Consider the following 17,285-nt stretch of genomic DNA (forward strand, 5'->3'; position numbering starts at 1 on the left):
CTATTTCTTCTATATGTATATTATCATATAAGCCTTAGAATTGTCGTGACCTTTAGTTATCCTTTGTTGTACGGCATGAGGTAAGGCTTAGGAAAATTAGGATGTTACATTTAGTGGTATCAGAGTGGTTCATCCTCGTGAGCCTAAGGGATGGACCGATTGTGCTTCATTGCATACTCTGTGTCTTTCTCGTTGATGCTATTTAGGGTATCTGCTTGATATTGCATAGCATGCTTGTTTATGAGTTCCTTTTGGGATAATTGAAGCACTAGGCTTTTGATATTGAGACTGATCACCTTGATATCTACTGTTTGGTGTAGATAGGAACCCTAATGACTACTCGCGGATGAGGTCATACTCGTACACGGGGAGAAACTGAGAATGACTAACCGGCTGACAACCATGCCAAGTTCATGGCGACTATGACTAATTTGGCGAATATTATACAAGTTAACACTGCTGTGACTATGCAAGCCATGGAAATGATGGGTCAACCGGCGGGAAACGGTAATGGAAATAGGAACGAAAATGGGAAAGGAGACCGTAATAACTTGGGAGGTGCTTCAACGACCTTGACTTCATTTCTCAAGGTTCATCCACCGACTTTTAAAGGTTCGACCAACCCTACTGAAGCAGACAATTGGTTCCAAGCCATGGAGCGTGCGTTACAAGCTCAGCATGTTCCGAACAACCAATTTGTGGAGTTTGCAGCATACCAACTTTTAGGAGAGGCTCAGCACTGGTGGTAAGGAGAACGCCAGATTACTACAGCTTCAGAATGCCGATATTCCTTGGGATGTATTTCAGACGGCTTTCTACAAGAAATACTTTCCTGAATCTGTAAGGGAAGCGAGGGAGTTGGAGCTTATGCAGTTGAAGAAGGGCTCATTGTCTGTAGCCGATTACACTAGTCGGTTTGAGGAGCTTTGTAAGTTCTCTAGGGTATGTCAAGGTGCCCCGGAGTCCTATGAGATCTGGAAATGTATCAAGTACCAAAGAGGTTTGAGGGACAACATTATGACGGTTGTGGCTCCTTTGGAGATTCAGATATTTTTCGAACTTCTGAACAAGGCCCAAATGGTCGAAGAGTGTGCTAAGAAGGTAGAATTGGTGAGACATACCCGAGGAAGAAACAACACTAAAGGCTGAGGCAAGTACTTTCAGCCAAGGAGTCAGAGTTTCAAGAGGGACGGACGTGCACCTCAACACCCTCAAGGTCGAGGGGGCTTTAGGAGAAACAACTATGATCAGTTCGACCCGGCGAGAGGAAGAGGTAATCAGAGTAAGACTTCTCTGGATTCAATTTGTAACCGTTGCAAGCATTTTCATCCTTATGATTCGTGCAAGTTGGGTATAGGTGGATGCTTTACATGTGGATTGCTTGGACACATGGTGAAGGATTGCCCTCGTATAAGGATTTCGAATGTAGGCCAGAACCAGTAAGGTCGGGTGTTTGTTGTGAACGCCAGTGATGCTGCTAAGGCGAATCCTTTGATGAGAGGTATATGTTTATTTGGCGATAAAACATTGGTTACATTGTATGATACTAGAGCATCACATTCATTTTTTGCATTTGATAAAGATGAGGAATTAGGATTGAAAGTGTCTGAATTAGCTTTGGATTTGCATGTGCATACCCCGTATTAGACGGTTGTGACTAGATCAGGTTGTAGGAAAGTGTATTTCAGGATTGAGGATAGAAACTTTGTTCATGATTTGATTTCTTTGCCAATGGTAGTGTTGGAAATGATTTTGGAGTTTGATTGGTTGTCAAAGAATCGGGTATTGTTGGATTGATTTGAGCGATTGATTCGATTTATGCCAGAAGGAGAAGGAGGAGCAGTGATAGCTGAGGGTTATTACCTAAACTCTATTTTGGTGAATTATTATGGGAAAGAGTGTCAGGGTTATATATTGTTGGCTGCGAATGCGTTAGGTGATGAACAGAGATTAGATCAAATTCCCGAAGATATTCCTGATTTTCCTCCTCAAAGGGAGATTGAAATTTTCTATTGAATTTTAGAGCTAGCTAAACTAAAGACTCAGTTGGAAGTGCTTCTGAACAAGAGGTTCATTCGACCAAGTGTGTCTCCGTGGGGAGCACCAAATTTATTGGTAAAGAAGAAGGATGGAGGAATGTGAATTTATGTGAATTACTGGCAGTTAAACGAAATGACTCTTGATGTGAGGGAAATCGTCAGTTAGGAATTTTCACAAAATAATTCCGTTGAATTATAGATCCAAACTGATAGATAACCCTCAATCAAAGTCTAATTTGTTTGTCACTTAAGCAAAGCAATAAAAACCGAGAGTATTTAAATCTCGAGTCGTTTCTCAAGAAATTATAGGGAGGTGTGCATATTATTGGTTATGGAAAAGTATTTTTGGAGTTTTTAGTATGATGAGACAAGAAATGTAAATAAAAAGAAAGTAAGCTAACAACTAAGAAAGTCTTGGCAAGGAGTGAGAATTGAAATTTCTATCCTCATTATCATCCTCAACTGTGATGGTAGTTGTCTTTTACTCTCACTTAGTTATCCTCTAACAATTGAAGGAAAGTCAAGTGAGCAAAGTCAATTCTAGTCCACAAGTCCTAATCAAAGATTAGATTTAGTGGAATTCAAGCTAACTAGCAATCCTCAATGACCAATCAATAAAAGAATTTGACAATTCAAGAGTTTTCAATACTCAACCCAAGCCAAGAATAAAAAAATCTATTCTAGAATCCAACCAAGCATTTTATCAAACACATGAAAGGCATAAAATAAAAGCATATTAAAATAGCAAGAAATATAAAATCTAAAACTAACAAGTGCAAGAGAATAATAGCAATAACTCAAACCAACATAATGAAACATAAAACATGAAATTGCATTAATAAAAATCAAAACTACAAGAGTTCATAATCATAAAGACAACCAAATAAAGGAAATAAAAAGTGAGACTAAGAGAACAAGAATGTAGTAACAAGAAATTGAAAGAAAAAACTAAAGTAAGACAAGATCAAACCTAATTCTAAGAGAAAATTAAGAACAAAACCCTAAATTCTAGAGAGAAGAGAGAGAGATTCTTTCTCTAGAAATCTAACCTAAAATATGCTAAAGCTAAATTATGACTACTTGGTTCATTCTCCCTTGAATCCCGGGTTCAGTAGCATTAGAAATGGGTTGGATTGGACCCAAAATGCTTCAGAAATCGCTGGTCATGTGTTTATTTAATGAATCACTTTTTCGGCGTCTCACATACGCGAGCAGCTTGCTCAATGTCAACCACAGAAAATTGTATATCGTTTTTACGCCCTAGGTGTTAGCTTTCTAATGCCACTAGAACCGCCTCATTTGGACCTCTGTAGCTCAGGTTATGATCAATTTAGTACAAAGAGGTCACGATTGCCAGCTTAGCAATTCCTTCATTTCTTCATGAATTCTCTCAATTTGCATGCTTTTCTTCCATTTCTTCAGGCCATCCTTTGCCTTCAAAACCTTAAATCACTCAAACAAACACATCAAGGCATTGATTGCAATTGAAGTGAATTAAATTTAGCAATTTAAGAGCCTAAAAATAATATTTTTACTCTTAAGCACAATTTAGGAAGAATTCACAAAACTATGCTATTTTGGTGAATAAATATGGGAAAAGTTGATAAAAATCCACCAAATTTAATACAAGATAAACCATAAAATTGTGGTTTATCAATCTCCCCACATTTAAACATTAGTATGTCCTCATGCTAAGAATCAAGAAAGATAAGAAATGGGGTATGAATTTTATTCGATGTAAATTATCTAAATGCACTCTATCTAAATGCATGCGCTACTTGGTCAAAATAAATCGATTTCCAAGAATACATATATAAACATAAGGGCTAAAAAAATCACAACCAAGTCAAATCCACAATTGAATTGAGTCCTAGAAAGTAACTTATAAACTTGCAAGATAAAAAATAATAACAAGTGAAAACATAGAATTGAGCAATCGAACCCCTCATCGGACGTGTATACGCTCTAGTCGCTCAAGTGTATAGGGCTGATTCACTCAATTCTCTTTTATTCTGAGTAGGATCTGGGAAGGGATGACTGTGACGAGCTTCAAACTCGCAAATGTTGGGCGCAGAGACAGTGTGCAAAAGGATAAATGTATCCTATTCTGACACAAGTGAGAACCGACAGATGATTAGTCCTGTGGTGAGAACCGTAGCTGGACCATTTTCACTGAGAGGACGGATGGTAGCCATTGACAACGGTGATCCACCAACACATAGCTTGCCATAGAAGGAGCCATGCGTGTTTGGAGAAGAAGATAGTAGGAAAGCAGAAATTCAGAGAGCAGAGCATCTCCGAAACCCCAACCTGTTCTCCATTACTGAATAACAAGTATCACCTATTTCATGTTCTTTTACTTTTTGCAAACAAAACTCTTTTTATTATTAAACTCCTGACTAAAAGTTACAGGATAACCATAGCTTGCTTCAAGCCAGCAATCTCTGAGGGATCGATGATAAACCACTATTTTATGGTTTATCTTGTGCTCAATTAAGTGGATTTTATCAACCTTTCATACACTTATTCATACTAATTGCATGAGTTTACGTTTTCCTTCCGGATTTTGTGCTATGATTGAAAACATGCTTCTTTGGCCTTATATTCACTAATATTAATCCTCTCTTATTACCATTAGATTCTGTGATGTGTGTTAAGTGATTTCAGGGATTACAGGGCATGAATGGCTCAGAGGATGCAAAGGAAGCATGCAAAAGTGGAAGGAATACAAGAAGTTGAAGGAACTGCAAAGCTGTCCAGCATGACCTCTTTGCACTCAAACGATCATAACTTGAGTTACAGATGTCTAAATGAGATGGTTCTAGTTGCGTTGGAAAGCTAACATCCGGGGCTTCGCAACGATATATAATTTATCATAGTTGCTCCAAAGATGGACAACGCGAACGCGTGGATGACGCGCCTGCATTGTATCTACAAAATCTCAATCCACGCAAATGCGTGGATGACGCCTCCGCGTCACTTTGTCGCGACCTGTACGAACCAGATTTCACAATCAGCAATTTCTGGGCTGTTTCTGACCCAGTTTTTGGCCCAGAAAGCACAGATTAGAGACTATAAAGTTGGGGAATACATCCATACATCAAACATTCATTCATAAATCACACTTTTCATAATTTAGATGTAGTTTTTAGGGAGAGAGGTTCTATCCTCTCTCTTAGGTTTTAGGATTAGGATCTCCTTTAGTCATTAGGATTGTTTTTCATACCAAGTTCAATAATTTATGTTTCTCTTCTTTTTTTATTTACTCTAGAGCTTTTATTTGTATTTGATTTATGTTGCCCAATTGGCTTATGAACTTTTTCATGTTAGAATTGACATCTCCATTCAATATAATTTGAGGTATTCCAGATATTTATGTTTTTAATTTAGCTTTCCATATTCTTGGTTCTAGTTGATTAATTGGTAACTTTTGAGTTATCAAACTCATCGTGATTGATAATTGTTATTCTTGCTGATTAATTTAGATTCTTATAACTCTAGTCTTTCCTTAAGGAGTTGACTAGGACTTTAGGTGTTAAATTAATTTATCCACTTAACTGACCTTCATAGTAGAGGTTGACTTAGTGGTAGCAGAAATATAATTCTCATCACCATTGATAAGGATAACTAGGATAGGACTTCCAGTTTTCATACCTTGCCAAGAGTTTTATTAGTTATTAATTTATTAATTTCTACAATTTATTTCTGTTCAAAACCTTTTCAAATACCAAAAACACTATTTTTCATAACCAATAGTAAAACACACCTCCCTGCAATTCCTTGAGAAGACGACCCGAGGTTTGAATACTTTGGTTTATAAATTTTATTGGGTTTGTTACTTGTTACAACCAAATGTTTGTAAGAAAGGTTGATTGCTTGGTTTAGAAACTATACTTGCAACGAGAATTTATTATAACTTCTAAATCATCAATCTTCAGTTCTTCAATCGACCCTTACTCACGTAAGGTATTACTTGGACGACCCAGTGCACTTGCTAGTTAGTTGTGCGGAGTTGCAAAAGTGTGATTGCAATTTCGTACACCAAGAGCCTAAAAAGTATGTTTTCACTCTTAAATAAAATTTAGGGAGAATTCACAAAACCATGCTATTTTAGTGAATAAATGTGAGAAAAGTTGATAGAATCCACCAAATTCAATATAAGATAAACTATAAAATTGTGGTTTATCAACTATGAAGAACAAGTATCCGTTGCCGAGGATAGATGACTTAATGGATCAGTTGCAAGGCGCTAGAGTGTTTCAAAAATTGATTTAAGATCTGGTTACCATCAGATAAGGGTGAAGGAAGATTACATTCTAAAAACTGCGTTTTGGACGCGCTCTAGGCACTACGAGTTCACAGTGATGTCCTTTGGGTTGACGAATGCACTTGCTGTGTTCGTGGATTACATGAATAGAGTATTTCGTCCCTTTTTAGATAAGTTTGTGGTAGTGTTCATAGATGACATTTTGGTTTATTCTAAGATGGCGAAGGAGCACGAAGAACACTTGAACATTGTGCTACAAGTTCTGAAGGAGCGGAAATTGTATGCTAAGTTGTCTAAATGTGAATTCTGGAATGAAGAAGTGAAGTTCTTAGGTCACGTGGTGAGTAAAGGAGGGATAGCAGTGGATCCTTCGAAAGTTGAGGTGGTGATGGAATGGGAGAGACCGACGTTAGTGACTGAGGTTAGGAGCTTTTTGGGGTTGGCTGGATATTACAGAAGGTTTATTCACGCGATTCTCATAAATTGCACTGCCGATGACTATGTTAATAAAGAAAGAAACACCGTTTGTGTGGACAGTGGAGTGTGAGGAGAGCTTTCAAGCTTTAAAGGAGAAATTAACTTCAGCGCCTATTTTGATCTTACCGAAACCGCACGAGCCGTTTGAAGTGTACTGTGATGATTCGTTGAAAGGTTTGGGTTGCATGTTGATGCAACATCGGAATGTAGTAGCTTTTGCATTGCGCCAGCTGAGACCATATGAGGTGAATTACCTAACTCATGACTTTGAATTAGTGGCGATTGTGTTTGCATTGAAGATTTGAGGCATTACTTGTACAGAGTGAGGTTTAGAGTCTTTTTTGATCATAAGAGTCTTAAGTATATCTTTAATCAGAAAGAGCTCATATGCGTTAGAGGAGATGGATGGAGCTACTGAAGGATTATGATTTTGAACTGAGTTATCACCTTGGGAAGGCTAATATGGTAGCAGACGCTTTGAGCAGAAAGTCTTTGACTATTACTTGGATGAGGATCAAGGAAGATGAGCTAGTAGATAAGTTCACAGAACTTAAGCTGCATACTGGTGAAGTTGATGGACAAGCCTGTTTGAACCAATTGTGCATTTCAAGTACGCTTAAGTAAGAAATTTAGAGGACTCAACAAGACAAACAAGAACTTCAGAAGATATTTTAACCAATTGGTAAAAGGAGGCATGGAGAGTTTACTAAGGATGGTGAAGGGTTATGGAGGAATAAAGGGAGGATTTGTGTGCTGGATGTCAGTAGTTTGAGTCAAGAATTGTTGTCAGAAGTTCAAACAGCGGATTCTCCATTCATTCAGGTAGTACAAAGATGTATCATGATTTAAAGAAGATGTTCTGGTGGCCTGGGATGAAGAGCGATGTAGCCATACTTGTGTCTAAGTATCTGACATGTTAGAAGGTGAAGATAGAACACTGATAAACCCCATTTTTAGGGTTTATCTTGTATTGAATTTAGAGGATTTTATCAAGTTTTCTCACATTTATTCAATGAAATAGCATGGTTTTGTGAATTTCTTCTAATTTGTGCTTAGAATGAAAACATACTTTTTAGGCCCTTAATTCGCTAAATTTAATTCACTTTAATTCCATTTGATGCCTTTATATGTTTGTTAAGTGATTTTAGGCTTAGAAGGTAAAGATTGGATTGAAGGAATGAAGAAAAAGCATGTAAAAGTTGAGAATTCATGATGAAATGAATTTTTAGAAATCTGCCATGCGAGGCGTACGCGTGACCTACGCGTACGCATGACCAGCAGCACATGACCTCATTTAATGCAATACACTGGGGGCGAATTCTGGGCCTCCATAACCCAATCCAACTCATTTCTGAAGCTACTTCAAGCAAAATTCAAGAGAAAACAAGGGGGAGCAATTAGTGTAGTGTAGGAAATATGCCTTAGGTTAGTTCTAGAGAGAGAAGCTCTATCTTCTCTCTAGAAGTTAAGGTTCTTAGTTTAATTTCATCTTTGATTTAGGTTTTAATTCTTGTTTTCAATAGTTTTCCTTGCAATTTCATCTTATTACATCTTTGTTTTATTAAGTCTTGTTAATTTCTCTCTTTATTTTGTCACTTTTATGTTTATGAACTCTTTGTAGTTTTAATTTCTATTAATGCAATTAGATGTTTCTTTGTTTCTTATTGTTCAATTGAGTTGTTATTGTTATTATCTTGTCTTTGATAGTTGTAGATTTTATATTCCTTGCAATTTAATGTGCTTTTTCTTTTATGCCTTCCAAGTATTTGATAAAATATTTGGTTGGATTTTAGTGTAGATTTTTCTATTCTTGGGTTGGGTTGGTAACTTGGGTGGCCTTGAATTTCTAATGTCTATGTGATTGATAATTTGTTCCCATTGGCTCTAGTTTTCACTAAACTAATTAGTGAGTGGCTAGGACTTATGGACTAGGATCAATTAAGCTCACTTGACTTTCTGCTAATTTTGGGAATGACAAAGTGGGAATGATCCTTGTAATTATCATATTGTGGTTGGTAACAAGGATAGTGATCCTTAAACATTAACCTTTGCCAAGACCTTTTTACCATTTGAGTTCCCTTTATTTGCTTGTGGTGGACGAAATTGTGATCCTCAAAGTTGGTCTCTTTGTACTTGTATGAAATTTAAATATTGGCTCTGTCAAAAATACCCCAAAGAGATCATGGTATGATGAATTGGGATCTTAATAATCCCTGGTAATGGCACGTGTGATCACAACTCCGTTCAACTTAACCAGCAAGTGTACTGGGTCATCCAAGTAATACCTTACGTGAGTAAGGGTCGATCCCACAGAGATTGTTGGTATGAAGCAAGCTATGGTTACCTTGTAAATCTCAGTTAGGCAGATTAAATGGTTTATGATAAGTTTGAAAATAAATAATAAACAGAAAATAAAATAGTAAATAGTTACTCATATAATTCCATGGTGGGAATTTCAGATAAGCATATGGAGATGCTGTGCTCCTCTCGAATCTCTACTTTCTTATTACATTCATCCAATCCTTCTTACTCCTTTCCATGGCAAGCTGTATGTAGGGCATCACCGTTGTCAATGGCTACATCCCATCCTCTCAGTGAAAATGGTCCTATGCTCTGTCACAGCACGGCTAATCATCTGTCGGTTCTCAATCAGGTTGGAATATAATCCCTTGATTCTTTTGCGTCTGTCACTAACGCCCAGCCTTCAGGAGTTTGAAGCTCGTCACAGTCATTCAATCCCAGAATCCTACTCGGAATACCACAGACAAGGTTAGACTTTCCAGATTCCCGGAATCCTACTTGGAATACCACAGAAAAGGTTAGACTTTCGGGATTCCCATGAATGCTGCCATCTATCTAGCTTATACCACGAAGATTCTGTTGGGGAATCTAAGAGATATGCGCCCGGCCTAAAGTAGAACGGAAGTGGTTGTCAGTCACGCGCGTTCATAGCTGAGAATGATGATGAGTGTCACGGATCATCACATTCATCGAGTTGAAGTGCAACGTATATCTTACAATAAGAATAAAAAGAATTGAATAGAAAATAATAGTAATTGTATTGAAACTTGAGGTACAGCAGAACTCCACACCCTTAATCTATGGTGTGTAGAAACTCCACCATTGAAAATACATAAGTGAAAGGTTCAGGCATGGCCGAGTGGCCAGCCCCCATGATCTGAGAACTAATCGTCCCAAGATGACTAATACACTAGTAAAAAGTCGTATTTATACTAAACTAGCTACTAGGGTTTACAGAGGTAAGTAATTGATGCATAAATTCACTTCCGGGGCCCACTTGGTGTGTGTTTGGGATGAGCTTAATCTATCCACGAGCTGAGGCTTCCTTTGGAGTTGAACGCCGAGTTATAGCATGTTTCTGGCGTTCAACTCCGGGTTGTGACGTTTCTGGCGTTTGACTCCAGACAGCAGCATGTACTTGGCGTTGAGCGCCACTTTACGTCGTCAATTCCCAAATAAAGTATGAACTATTATATATTGCTGGAAAGCTCTGGATGTCTACTTTCCAACGCCATTGAGAGCGCGCCACTTGGAGTTCTGTAGCTCCAGAAAATCCATTTTGAGTGTAGGGAGGTCAGATTCCAACAGCATCAGCAGTCCTTTTGTCAGCCTTTTTCAGAGTTTTGCTCAAGTTCCTCAATTTCAGCCAGAAATTACCTGAAATTATAGAAAAACACACAAACTCATAGTAAAGTCCAGAAATGTGAATTTAACATAAAAACTAATGAAAACATCCCTAAAAGTAGCTTGAACTTACTAAAACTACCTAAAAACAATGCCAAAAAGCGTATAAATTATCCGCTCATCACAACACCAAACTTAAATTGTTGCTTGTCCCCAAGCAACTGAAAATCAATTAGGATAAAAAGAAGAGAATGTACTATAAATTCCAAAATATCAATGAATATTAATTATAATTAGATGAGCGGGACTTGTAGCTTTTTGCTTCTGAACAGTTTTGGCATCTCACTTTTTTCTTTGAAGTTTAGAATGATTGGCTTCTCTAGGAACTTAGAATTTTGGATAGTGTTATTGATTCTCCTAGTTAAGTATGATGATTCTTGAACACAGCTACTTATGAGTCTTGGCCATGGCCCTAAGCACTTTGTTTTCCAGTATTACCACCGGATACATAAATGCCACAGACACATGACTGGGTGAACCTTTTCAGATTGTGACTCAGCTTTGCTAGAGTCCCCAGTTAGAGGTGTCCAGAGCTCTTAAGCACACTCTTTTGCTTTGGATTACGACTTTAACCACTCAGTCTCAAGCTTTACACTTGGACCTTCATGACACAAGCACATGGTTAGGGACAGCTTGATTTAGCCGCTTAGGCCTGGATTTTATTTCCTTGGGCCCTCCTATCCATTGATGCTCAAAGCCTTTGATCCTTTTTACCCTTGCCTTTTGGTTTTAAGGGCTATTGGCTTTTTCTGCTTGCTTTTTCTTTTTCTTTCTATTTTTTTCGCCAATTTTTTTTCGCAAGCTTTTGCTATTCACTGCTTTTTCTTGCTTCAAGAATCAATTTCATGATTTTTCAAATTGTCAATAACATTTCTCTTTGTTCATCATTCTTTCAAGAGCCAACAGCTTTAACATTCATAAACAACAAGATCAAAAATATGCACTGTTCAAGCATTCATTCAGAAGACAAAAAGTATTGTCACCACATCAATATAATTGAACTAAATTCAAGGATAATTTCGAAATTCATGTACTTCTTGTTCTTTTGAATTAAAAACATTTTTTATTTAAGAGAGGTGAAGGATTAATGGAATTATTCATAACTTTAAAGACATAGTTACTACATACTAATGATCATGAAGTAGAGACACAAAACATAGATAAACACAACATAAAAACCGAAAAGCAGGAAGAAATAAAAACAAAGAATGAATCCACCTTAGTGGCATCTTCTTCTTGAAGGACCAACAATGTCCTTAAGCTCTTCTATGTCCCTTCCTTGCCTTTGTTGCTCCTCCCTCATTGCTCTTTGATCTTCTCTTATTTCATGGAGAATGATGGAGTGCTCATGATGTTCCACCCTTAATTGTTCCACATTGTAGCTCAAATCTTCTAAGGAAGTGTTGAGTTGCTCCCAATAGTTGTTGGAAGGAAAGTGCATCCCTTGAGGCATCTCAGGGATTTCTTGATGATGAGCTTCCTTATGCATCTCTTGAGATCCGTAGAGGGTCTCTCTTGCTTGCTCCATCCTCTTCTTGGTGATGGGCTTATCCTCTTCAATGGAGATGTCTCCTTCTATGATAACTCTAGCTGAGTAACATAGATGGCAAATGAGGTGAGGAAAAGCTAGCCTTGCCATGGTGGAGGGCTTTTCGGCTATTTTGTAGATTTCATTGGAGATGACTTCATGAACCTCTACTTCCTCTCCAATCATGATGCTATGAATCATGATGGCCCGATCCACAGTAACTTCAGATCGGTTGCTAGTGGGAATGATGGAGCGTTGAATGAACTCCAACCATCCTCTAGCCACAGGCTTGAGGTCCAGTCTTCTTAGTTGAATTGGCTTGCCTTTGGAGTCTCTTTTCCATTGAGCTCCTTCCACACATATGTCCATTAGGACTTGGTCCAACCTTTGATTAAAGTTGACCCTTCAAGTGTAGGGGCGTACATCTCCTTGCATCATGGGCAAGTGGAACACCAACCTCACATTCTCCGGACTAAAATCTAAGTATTTTCCCCGAACCATTGTGAGATAATTCTTTAGACTCGGGTTCATACTTTGATCATGGTTCCTAGTGATCCATGCATTGGCATAGAACTCTTGAACCATTAAGATTCTGACTTGTTGCATGGGGTTGGTTAGGACTTCCCAACCTCTCCTTCGGATCTCATGTCGGATCTCTAGATACTCATTTTTCTTGAGCTTGAAAGGGACCTCAGGGATCACCTTCTTCTTTGCCACAACATCATAGAAGTGGTCTTGATGGCTTTTGGAGATGAATCTTTCCATCTCCCATGACTCGGAGGTGGAAGCTTTTGTCTTCCCTTTTCCTTTTCTAGAGGATTCTCTGGCCTTAGGTGCCATTGATGGTAATGGAAAAACAAAAAGCTTATGCTTTTACCACACCAAACTTAAAATATTGCTCGCCCTCGAGAAAGAGAAGAAAGAAGAGAAGAAGAAGAAGAAGAAAATATGGTGGAGAGGGAGAGATGGTGTTTCGGCCAAGGTATGGAAGAGGGGGTTGTGTTGTGTGAAAATGAAGTGGAATGGAGGGGTTTATATAGGAAAATGGGAGAGGGTAGGTTCGGTAATTTAGGGTGGGTTTGGGTGGGAAAGTGTTTTTGAATTTTGAAGATAGGTGGGGTTTATGGGGAAGAGTGGATGGATGTGAGTGGTGAAGGGTGTAATTGGGAAGAGAGGTTGAAGTTGTTGGGAAGTGTGACATGGGGAAGAGTGTTATAGGATTAGGAGGTAAGGTGGGAATATGTTAGCTGGGGATCCTGTGGGGTCCACAGATACTGAGATGATCCTGTGGGGTCCACAGATCCTGAGGTGTCAAGGAATTATATCCCTGCACCAAATAGGCATGCAAAATGCCTTTGCACACCATTCTGTTGTTTAAACGCCGAGGTGATGCACGTTCTGGGCGTTCAACGCCCATATGAAGCATGTTCTGGGCGTTCAACGCCCATGTGTAGCATGTTTCTGGCGTTGAACGCCAGTTCCATGCTTGTTACTGGCGTTCAGCGCCAGCTTTTCTCAAGGCACATTCCTGGCGTTCAAACGCCAGAATGTTGCTTGTTTCTGGCCTTCAGCGCCAGATTCATGCTCTGTTCTGGCGTTGAACGCCAGCCAGATGCTCCTTACTGGCGTTGAACGCCAGTCTGTCCTCCCTCTAGGGTGTGATTTTTCTTCTGCTGTTTTTTATTCTGTTTTTAATTTTTATTTTTTTTTTCGTGACTCGACATGATCATGTACCTAATAAAACACAAAATAACAATAAAATAGAATAAAATAAAAATTAGATAAATAAAATTGGGTTGCCTCCCAACAAGCGCTCTTTTAATGTCATTAGCTTGACAGTGGGCTCTCATGGAGCCACAAGGTGATCAGGTCAATGTTGTATAGTCCCAACACCAAACTTAGAGTTTGGATGTGGGGTCTCAACACCAAACTTAGTGTTTGGTTGTGGCCTCCCAACACCAAACTTAGAGTTTGACTGTGGGGGCTCTTCTTGACTTTGAACTGAGAGAAGCTCTTCATGCTTACTCTCTTTTGTCACAGAGGGATGGCCATGTGCCTCAAACATAAGGTAGTCCCCATTCAATTGAAGAACTAATTCATCTCTGTTGACATCTATCACAGCTCCTGCTGTAGCTAGGAAAGGTCTTCCAAAGATGATACATTCATCATCTTCCTTCCTAGTGTCTAAGATTATGAAATCAGCAGTGATGTAAAGGCCTTCAACCTTTACTAACATGTCCTCTACTATTCCATAAGCTTGTCTCAATGACTTGTATGCCAATTATAATGAGAACAAGGCAGGTTGTACCTCAATGACCCCAGCTTCTCCATTACAGAGAGTGGCATAAGATTTATTCCTGACCCTAGATCACATAGAGCTTTTTCAAAGGTCATGGTGCCTATGGTACAGGGTATTAAGAACTTGCCAGGATCTTGTCTCTTTTAAGGTAAAATTTTCTGAATCCAGGTATCTAGTTCACTAATGAGCAAGGGAGGTTCACTTTCCCAAGTCTCATTACCAAACAACTTGGCATTCAGCTTCATGATAGCTTCTAAATATTGAGCAACTTGCTCTCCAGTCACATCTTCATCCTCCTCAGAGGAAGAATAGTCTTCAGAGCTCATGAATGGCAGAAGGAGATTTAATGGAATCTCTATGGTCTCTATATGAGCCTCAGATTCCTTTGGATCCTTAATAGGAAACTCCTTCTTGCTTGAGAGACGTCCCAAGAGGTCTTCCTCACTAGGATTTTCGTCCTTCTCCTCCCTTGTGCATTCGGCCATATTGATCACATCAATGGCCTTGCACTCTCTTTTGGATTCTCTTCTGTATTGCTTGGGAGAATACTGGGAGGAGTTTCAATGACTTTCTTACTCAGCTGGCCCACTTGTGCCTCCATATTTCTGATGGAGGATCTTGTTTCACTCATGAAACTGAAAGTGGCTTTTGACAGATCAGAGACTAAATTTGCTAAATTAGAAGTGTTTTGTTCAGAATTCTCTGTTTGTTGCTGAGAAGATGATAGAAAAGGCTTGCTATTGCTCAACCTATTGCGTCTACCATTGTTAAAGCCTTGTTGAGGCTTTTGTTGATCCTTCCATGAGAAATTTGGATGATTTCTCCATGATGAATTATAGGTGTTTCTATAAGGTTCACCCATGTAATTAACCTCTGCCATTGCAGGGTTCTCAGGATCATAAGCTTCTTCAGAAGCTGCCTCTTTAGTACTGTTGGATGCATTTTGCCATCCATTCAGACTTTGAGAGATCATGTTGACTTGCTGAGTTAACACTTTGTTCTGAGCCAATATGGTATTCAGAGCATCAATTTCAAGAAATCCCTTCCTTTGAGGTGTCCCATTATTCATGGAATTCCTCTCAGAAGTGTACATGAATTGGTTATTTGCAACCATGTCAATGAGTTCTTGAGCTTCTGCAGGTGTTTTCTTTAGGTGGATGGATCCACCTGCAGAATGGTCCAATGACATTTTCAAAAACTCAGATAGACCATAATAGAATATATCTAATATGGTCCATTCTGAAAACATGTCAGATGGACACTTTTTGGTCAACTGCTTGTATCTTTCCCAAGCTTCATAGAGGGATTCACCATCTTTTTGTTTGAAGGTCTGAACATCCACTCTAAGCTTGCTCAGCTTTTGAGGAGGAAAGAATTTATCCAAGAAGGCAGTGAACAGCTTTTCCCAGGAGTCCAGGCTATCCTTAGGTTGTGAATCCAACCATATTCTAGCTCTGTCTCTTACAGCAAAAGGGAAAAGCATGAGCCTGTAGACTTCAGGATCTACTCCATTCGTCTTTACAGTCTCACAAATCTGCAAGAACTCAGTTAAAAACTGAAAAGGATCTTCAGATGGAAGTCCATGAAACTTGCAGTTTTGTTGCATTAAAGCAACTAGCTGAGGTTTCAGCTCAAAGTTGTTTGATCCAATGACAGGAATAGAGATGCTTCTTCCATCAAACTTGGACGTGGGTTTAGTAAAGTCACCAAGCATCCTCCTTGCATTATTATTATTTTCGGCTGCCATCTCCTTCTCTTGTTCTAATATTTCTGAAGGGTTACCTTTAGATTGTTGTAATTTAGCTTCTCTTAGTTTTCTCTTCAGAGTCTGATGAGCGGATAATTTATACGCTTTTTGGCATTGTTTTTAGATAGTCTTTAGTAAGTTCAAGCTACTTTTAGGGATGTTTTCATTAGTTTTTATGTTAAATTCACATTTCTGGACTTTACTATGAGTTTGTGTGTTTTTCTGTGATTTCAGGTAAATTCAGACTGAAATTGAGGGATTTGAGCAAAACTCTGAAAAAGGCTGACAAAAGGACTGCTGATGCTGTTGGAATCTGACCTCCCTGCACTCGAAATGGATTTTCTTGAGCTACAGAACTCCAATTGGCGCGCTCTCAACGGCGTTGGAAAGTAGACATCCAGAGCTTTCCAGCAATATATAATAGTCCATACTTTGTTCGGAAATTGACGACGTAACTTGGCGTTGAACGCCAAGTACATGCTGCTGTCTGGAGTTAAACGCCAGAAAAACGTCATGATCCGGAGTTGAACGCCCAAAACACGTCATAACTCGGAGTTCAACTCCAAGAGAAGCCTCAGCTCGTGGATTGATCAAGCTCAGCCCAAACATACACCAAGTGGGCCCCGGAAGTGGATTTATGCATCAATTACTTACTCATGTAAACCCTAGGAGCTAGTTTATTATAAATAGGATGATTTACTAATGTATTAGACATCTTTGGTCTCAGTTTTGTTTTATTCTTCATCCTAAGAGGCTATTGATCACGTTTTAGGGAGCTGGTCATTCGGCCATGCCTGAACCTTTTACTTATGTATTTTCAACGGTGGAGTTTCTGCACACCATAGATTAAGGGTGTGGAGCTCTGCTGTACCTCAAGTATTAATGAAGTTCTATTTTCTTTTATTCAAATCTCTCTTATTCTTATTCCAAGATATTCATTCGTACCCAAGAACATGATGAATGTGATGAGTAAATAACCCTCATCATCATTCTCACTCATGAACGCGCGTGATTGACAACCACTCCCGTTCTATATGCAACAGAGCTTGATTGTGTATCTCTTAGATTCCCCAACAGAATCTTCGTGGTATAAGCTAAATAGATGGCGGCATTTATGAGGATCCAAAAAGTCTCACCTTGTCTGTGGTATTCCGAGTAGGATCCTGGGAATCCGGAAAGTCTAACCTTGTCTGTGGTATTCCGAGTAGGATTCCGGTAATGAA

General features: G+C 38.9%; 1 protein-coding gene and 1 non-coding gene across 2 annotated transcripts; both read left to right on the plus strand.

Annotated features, from left to right (window-relative positions):
• The first annotated feature begins 422 nt into the window (after positions 1-422).
• LOC130979980 (uncharacterized) lies at positions 423-7,088 on the plus strand. The gene is made up of 5 exons (XM_057903565.1): positions 423-745; positions 846-1,110; positions 1,648-1,782; positions 6,332-6,727; positions 6,819-7,088. Exons 1-5 carry the CDS (start codon positions 423-425, stop codon positions 7,086-7,088), a joined length of 1,389 nt encoding a protein of 462 aa, XP_057759548.1.
• An 8,474-nt stretch (positions 7,089-15,562) lies between these two features.
• On the plus strand, positions 15,563-15,666 carry LOC130956651 (small nucleolar RNA R71). The gene has a single exon (XR_009077182.1). It is a non-coding gene; the product is annotated as a small nucleolar RNA R71 (small nucleolar RNA).
• The last annotated feature ends 1,619 nt before the right edge of the window (positions 15,667-17,285 follow it).

This window comes from Arachis stenosperma, chromosome 1, assembly GCF_014773155.1.
Source record: "Arachis stenosperma cultivar V10309 chromosome 1, arast.V10309.gnm1.PFL2, whole genome shotgun sequence".
NCBI lineage: Eukaryota > Viridiplantae > Streptophyta > Magnoliopsida > Fabales > Fabaceae > Arachis > Arachis stenosperma.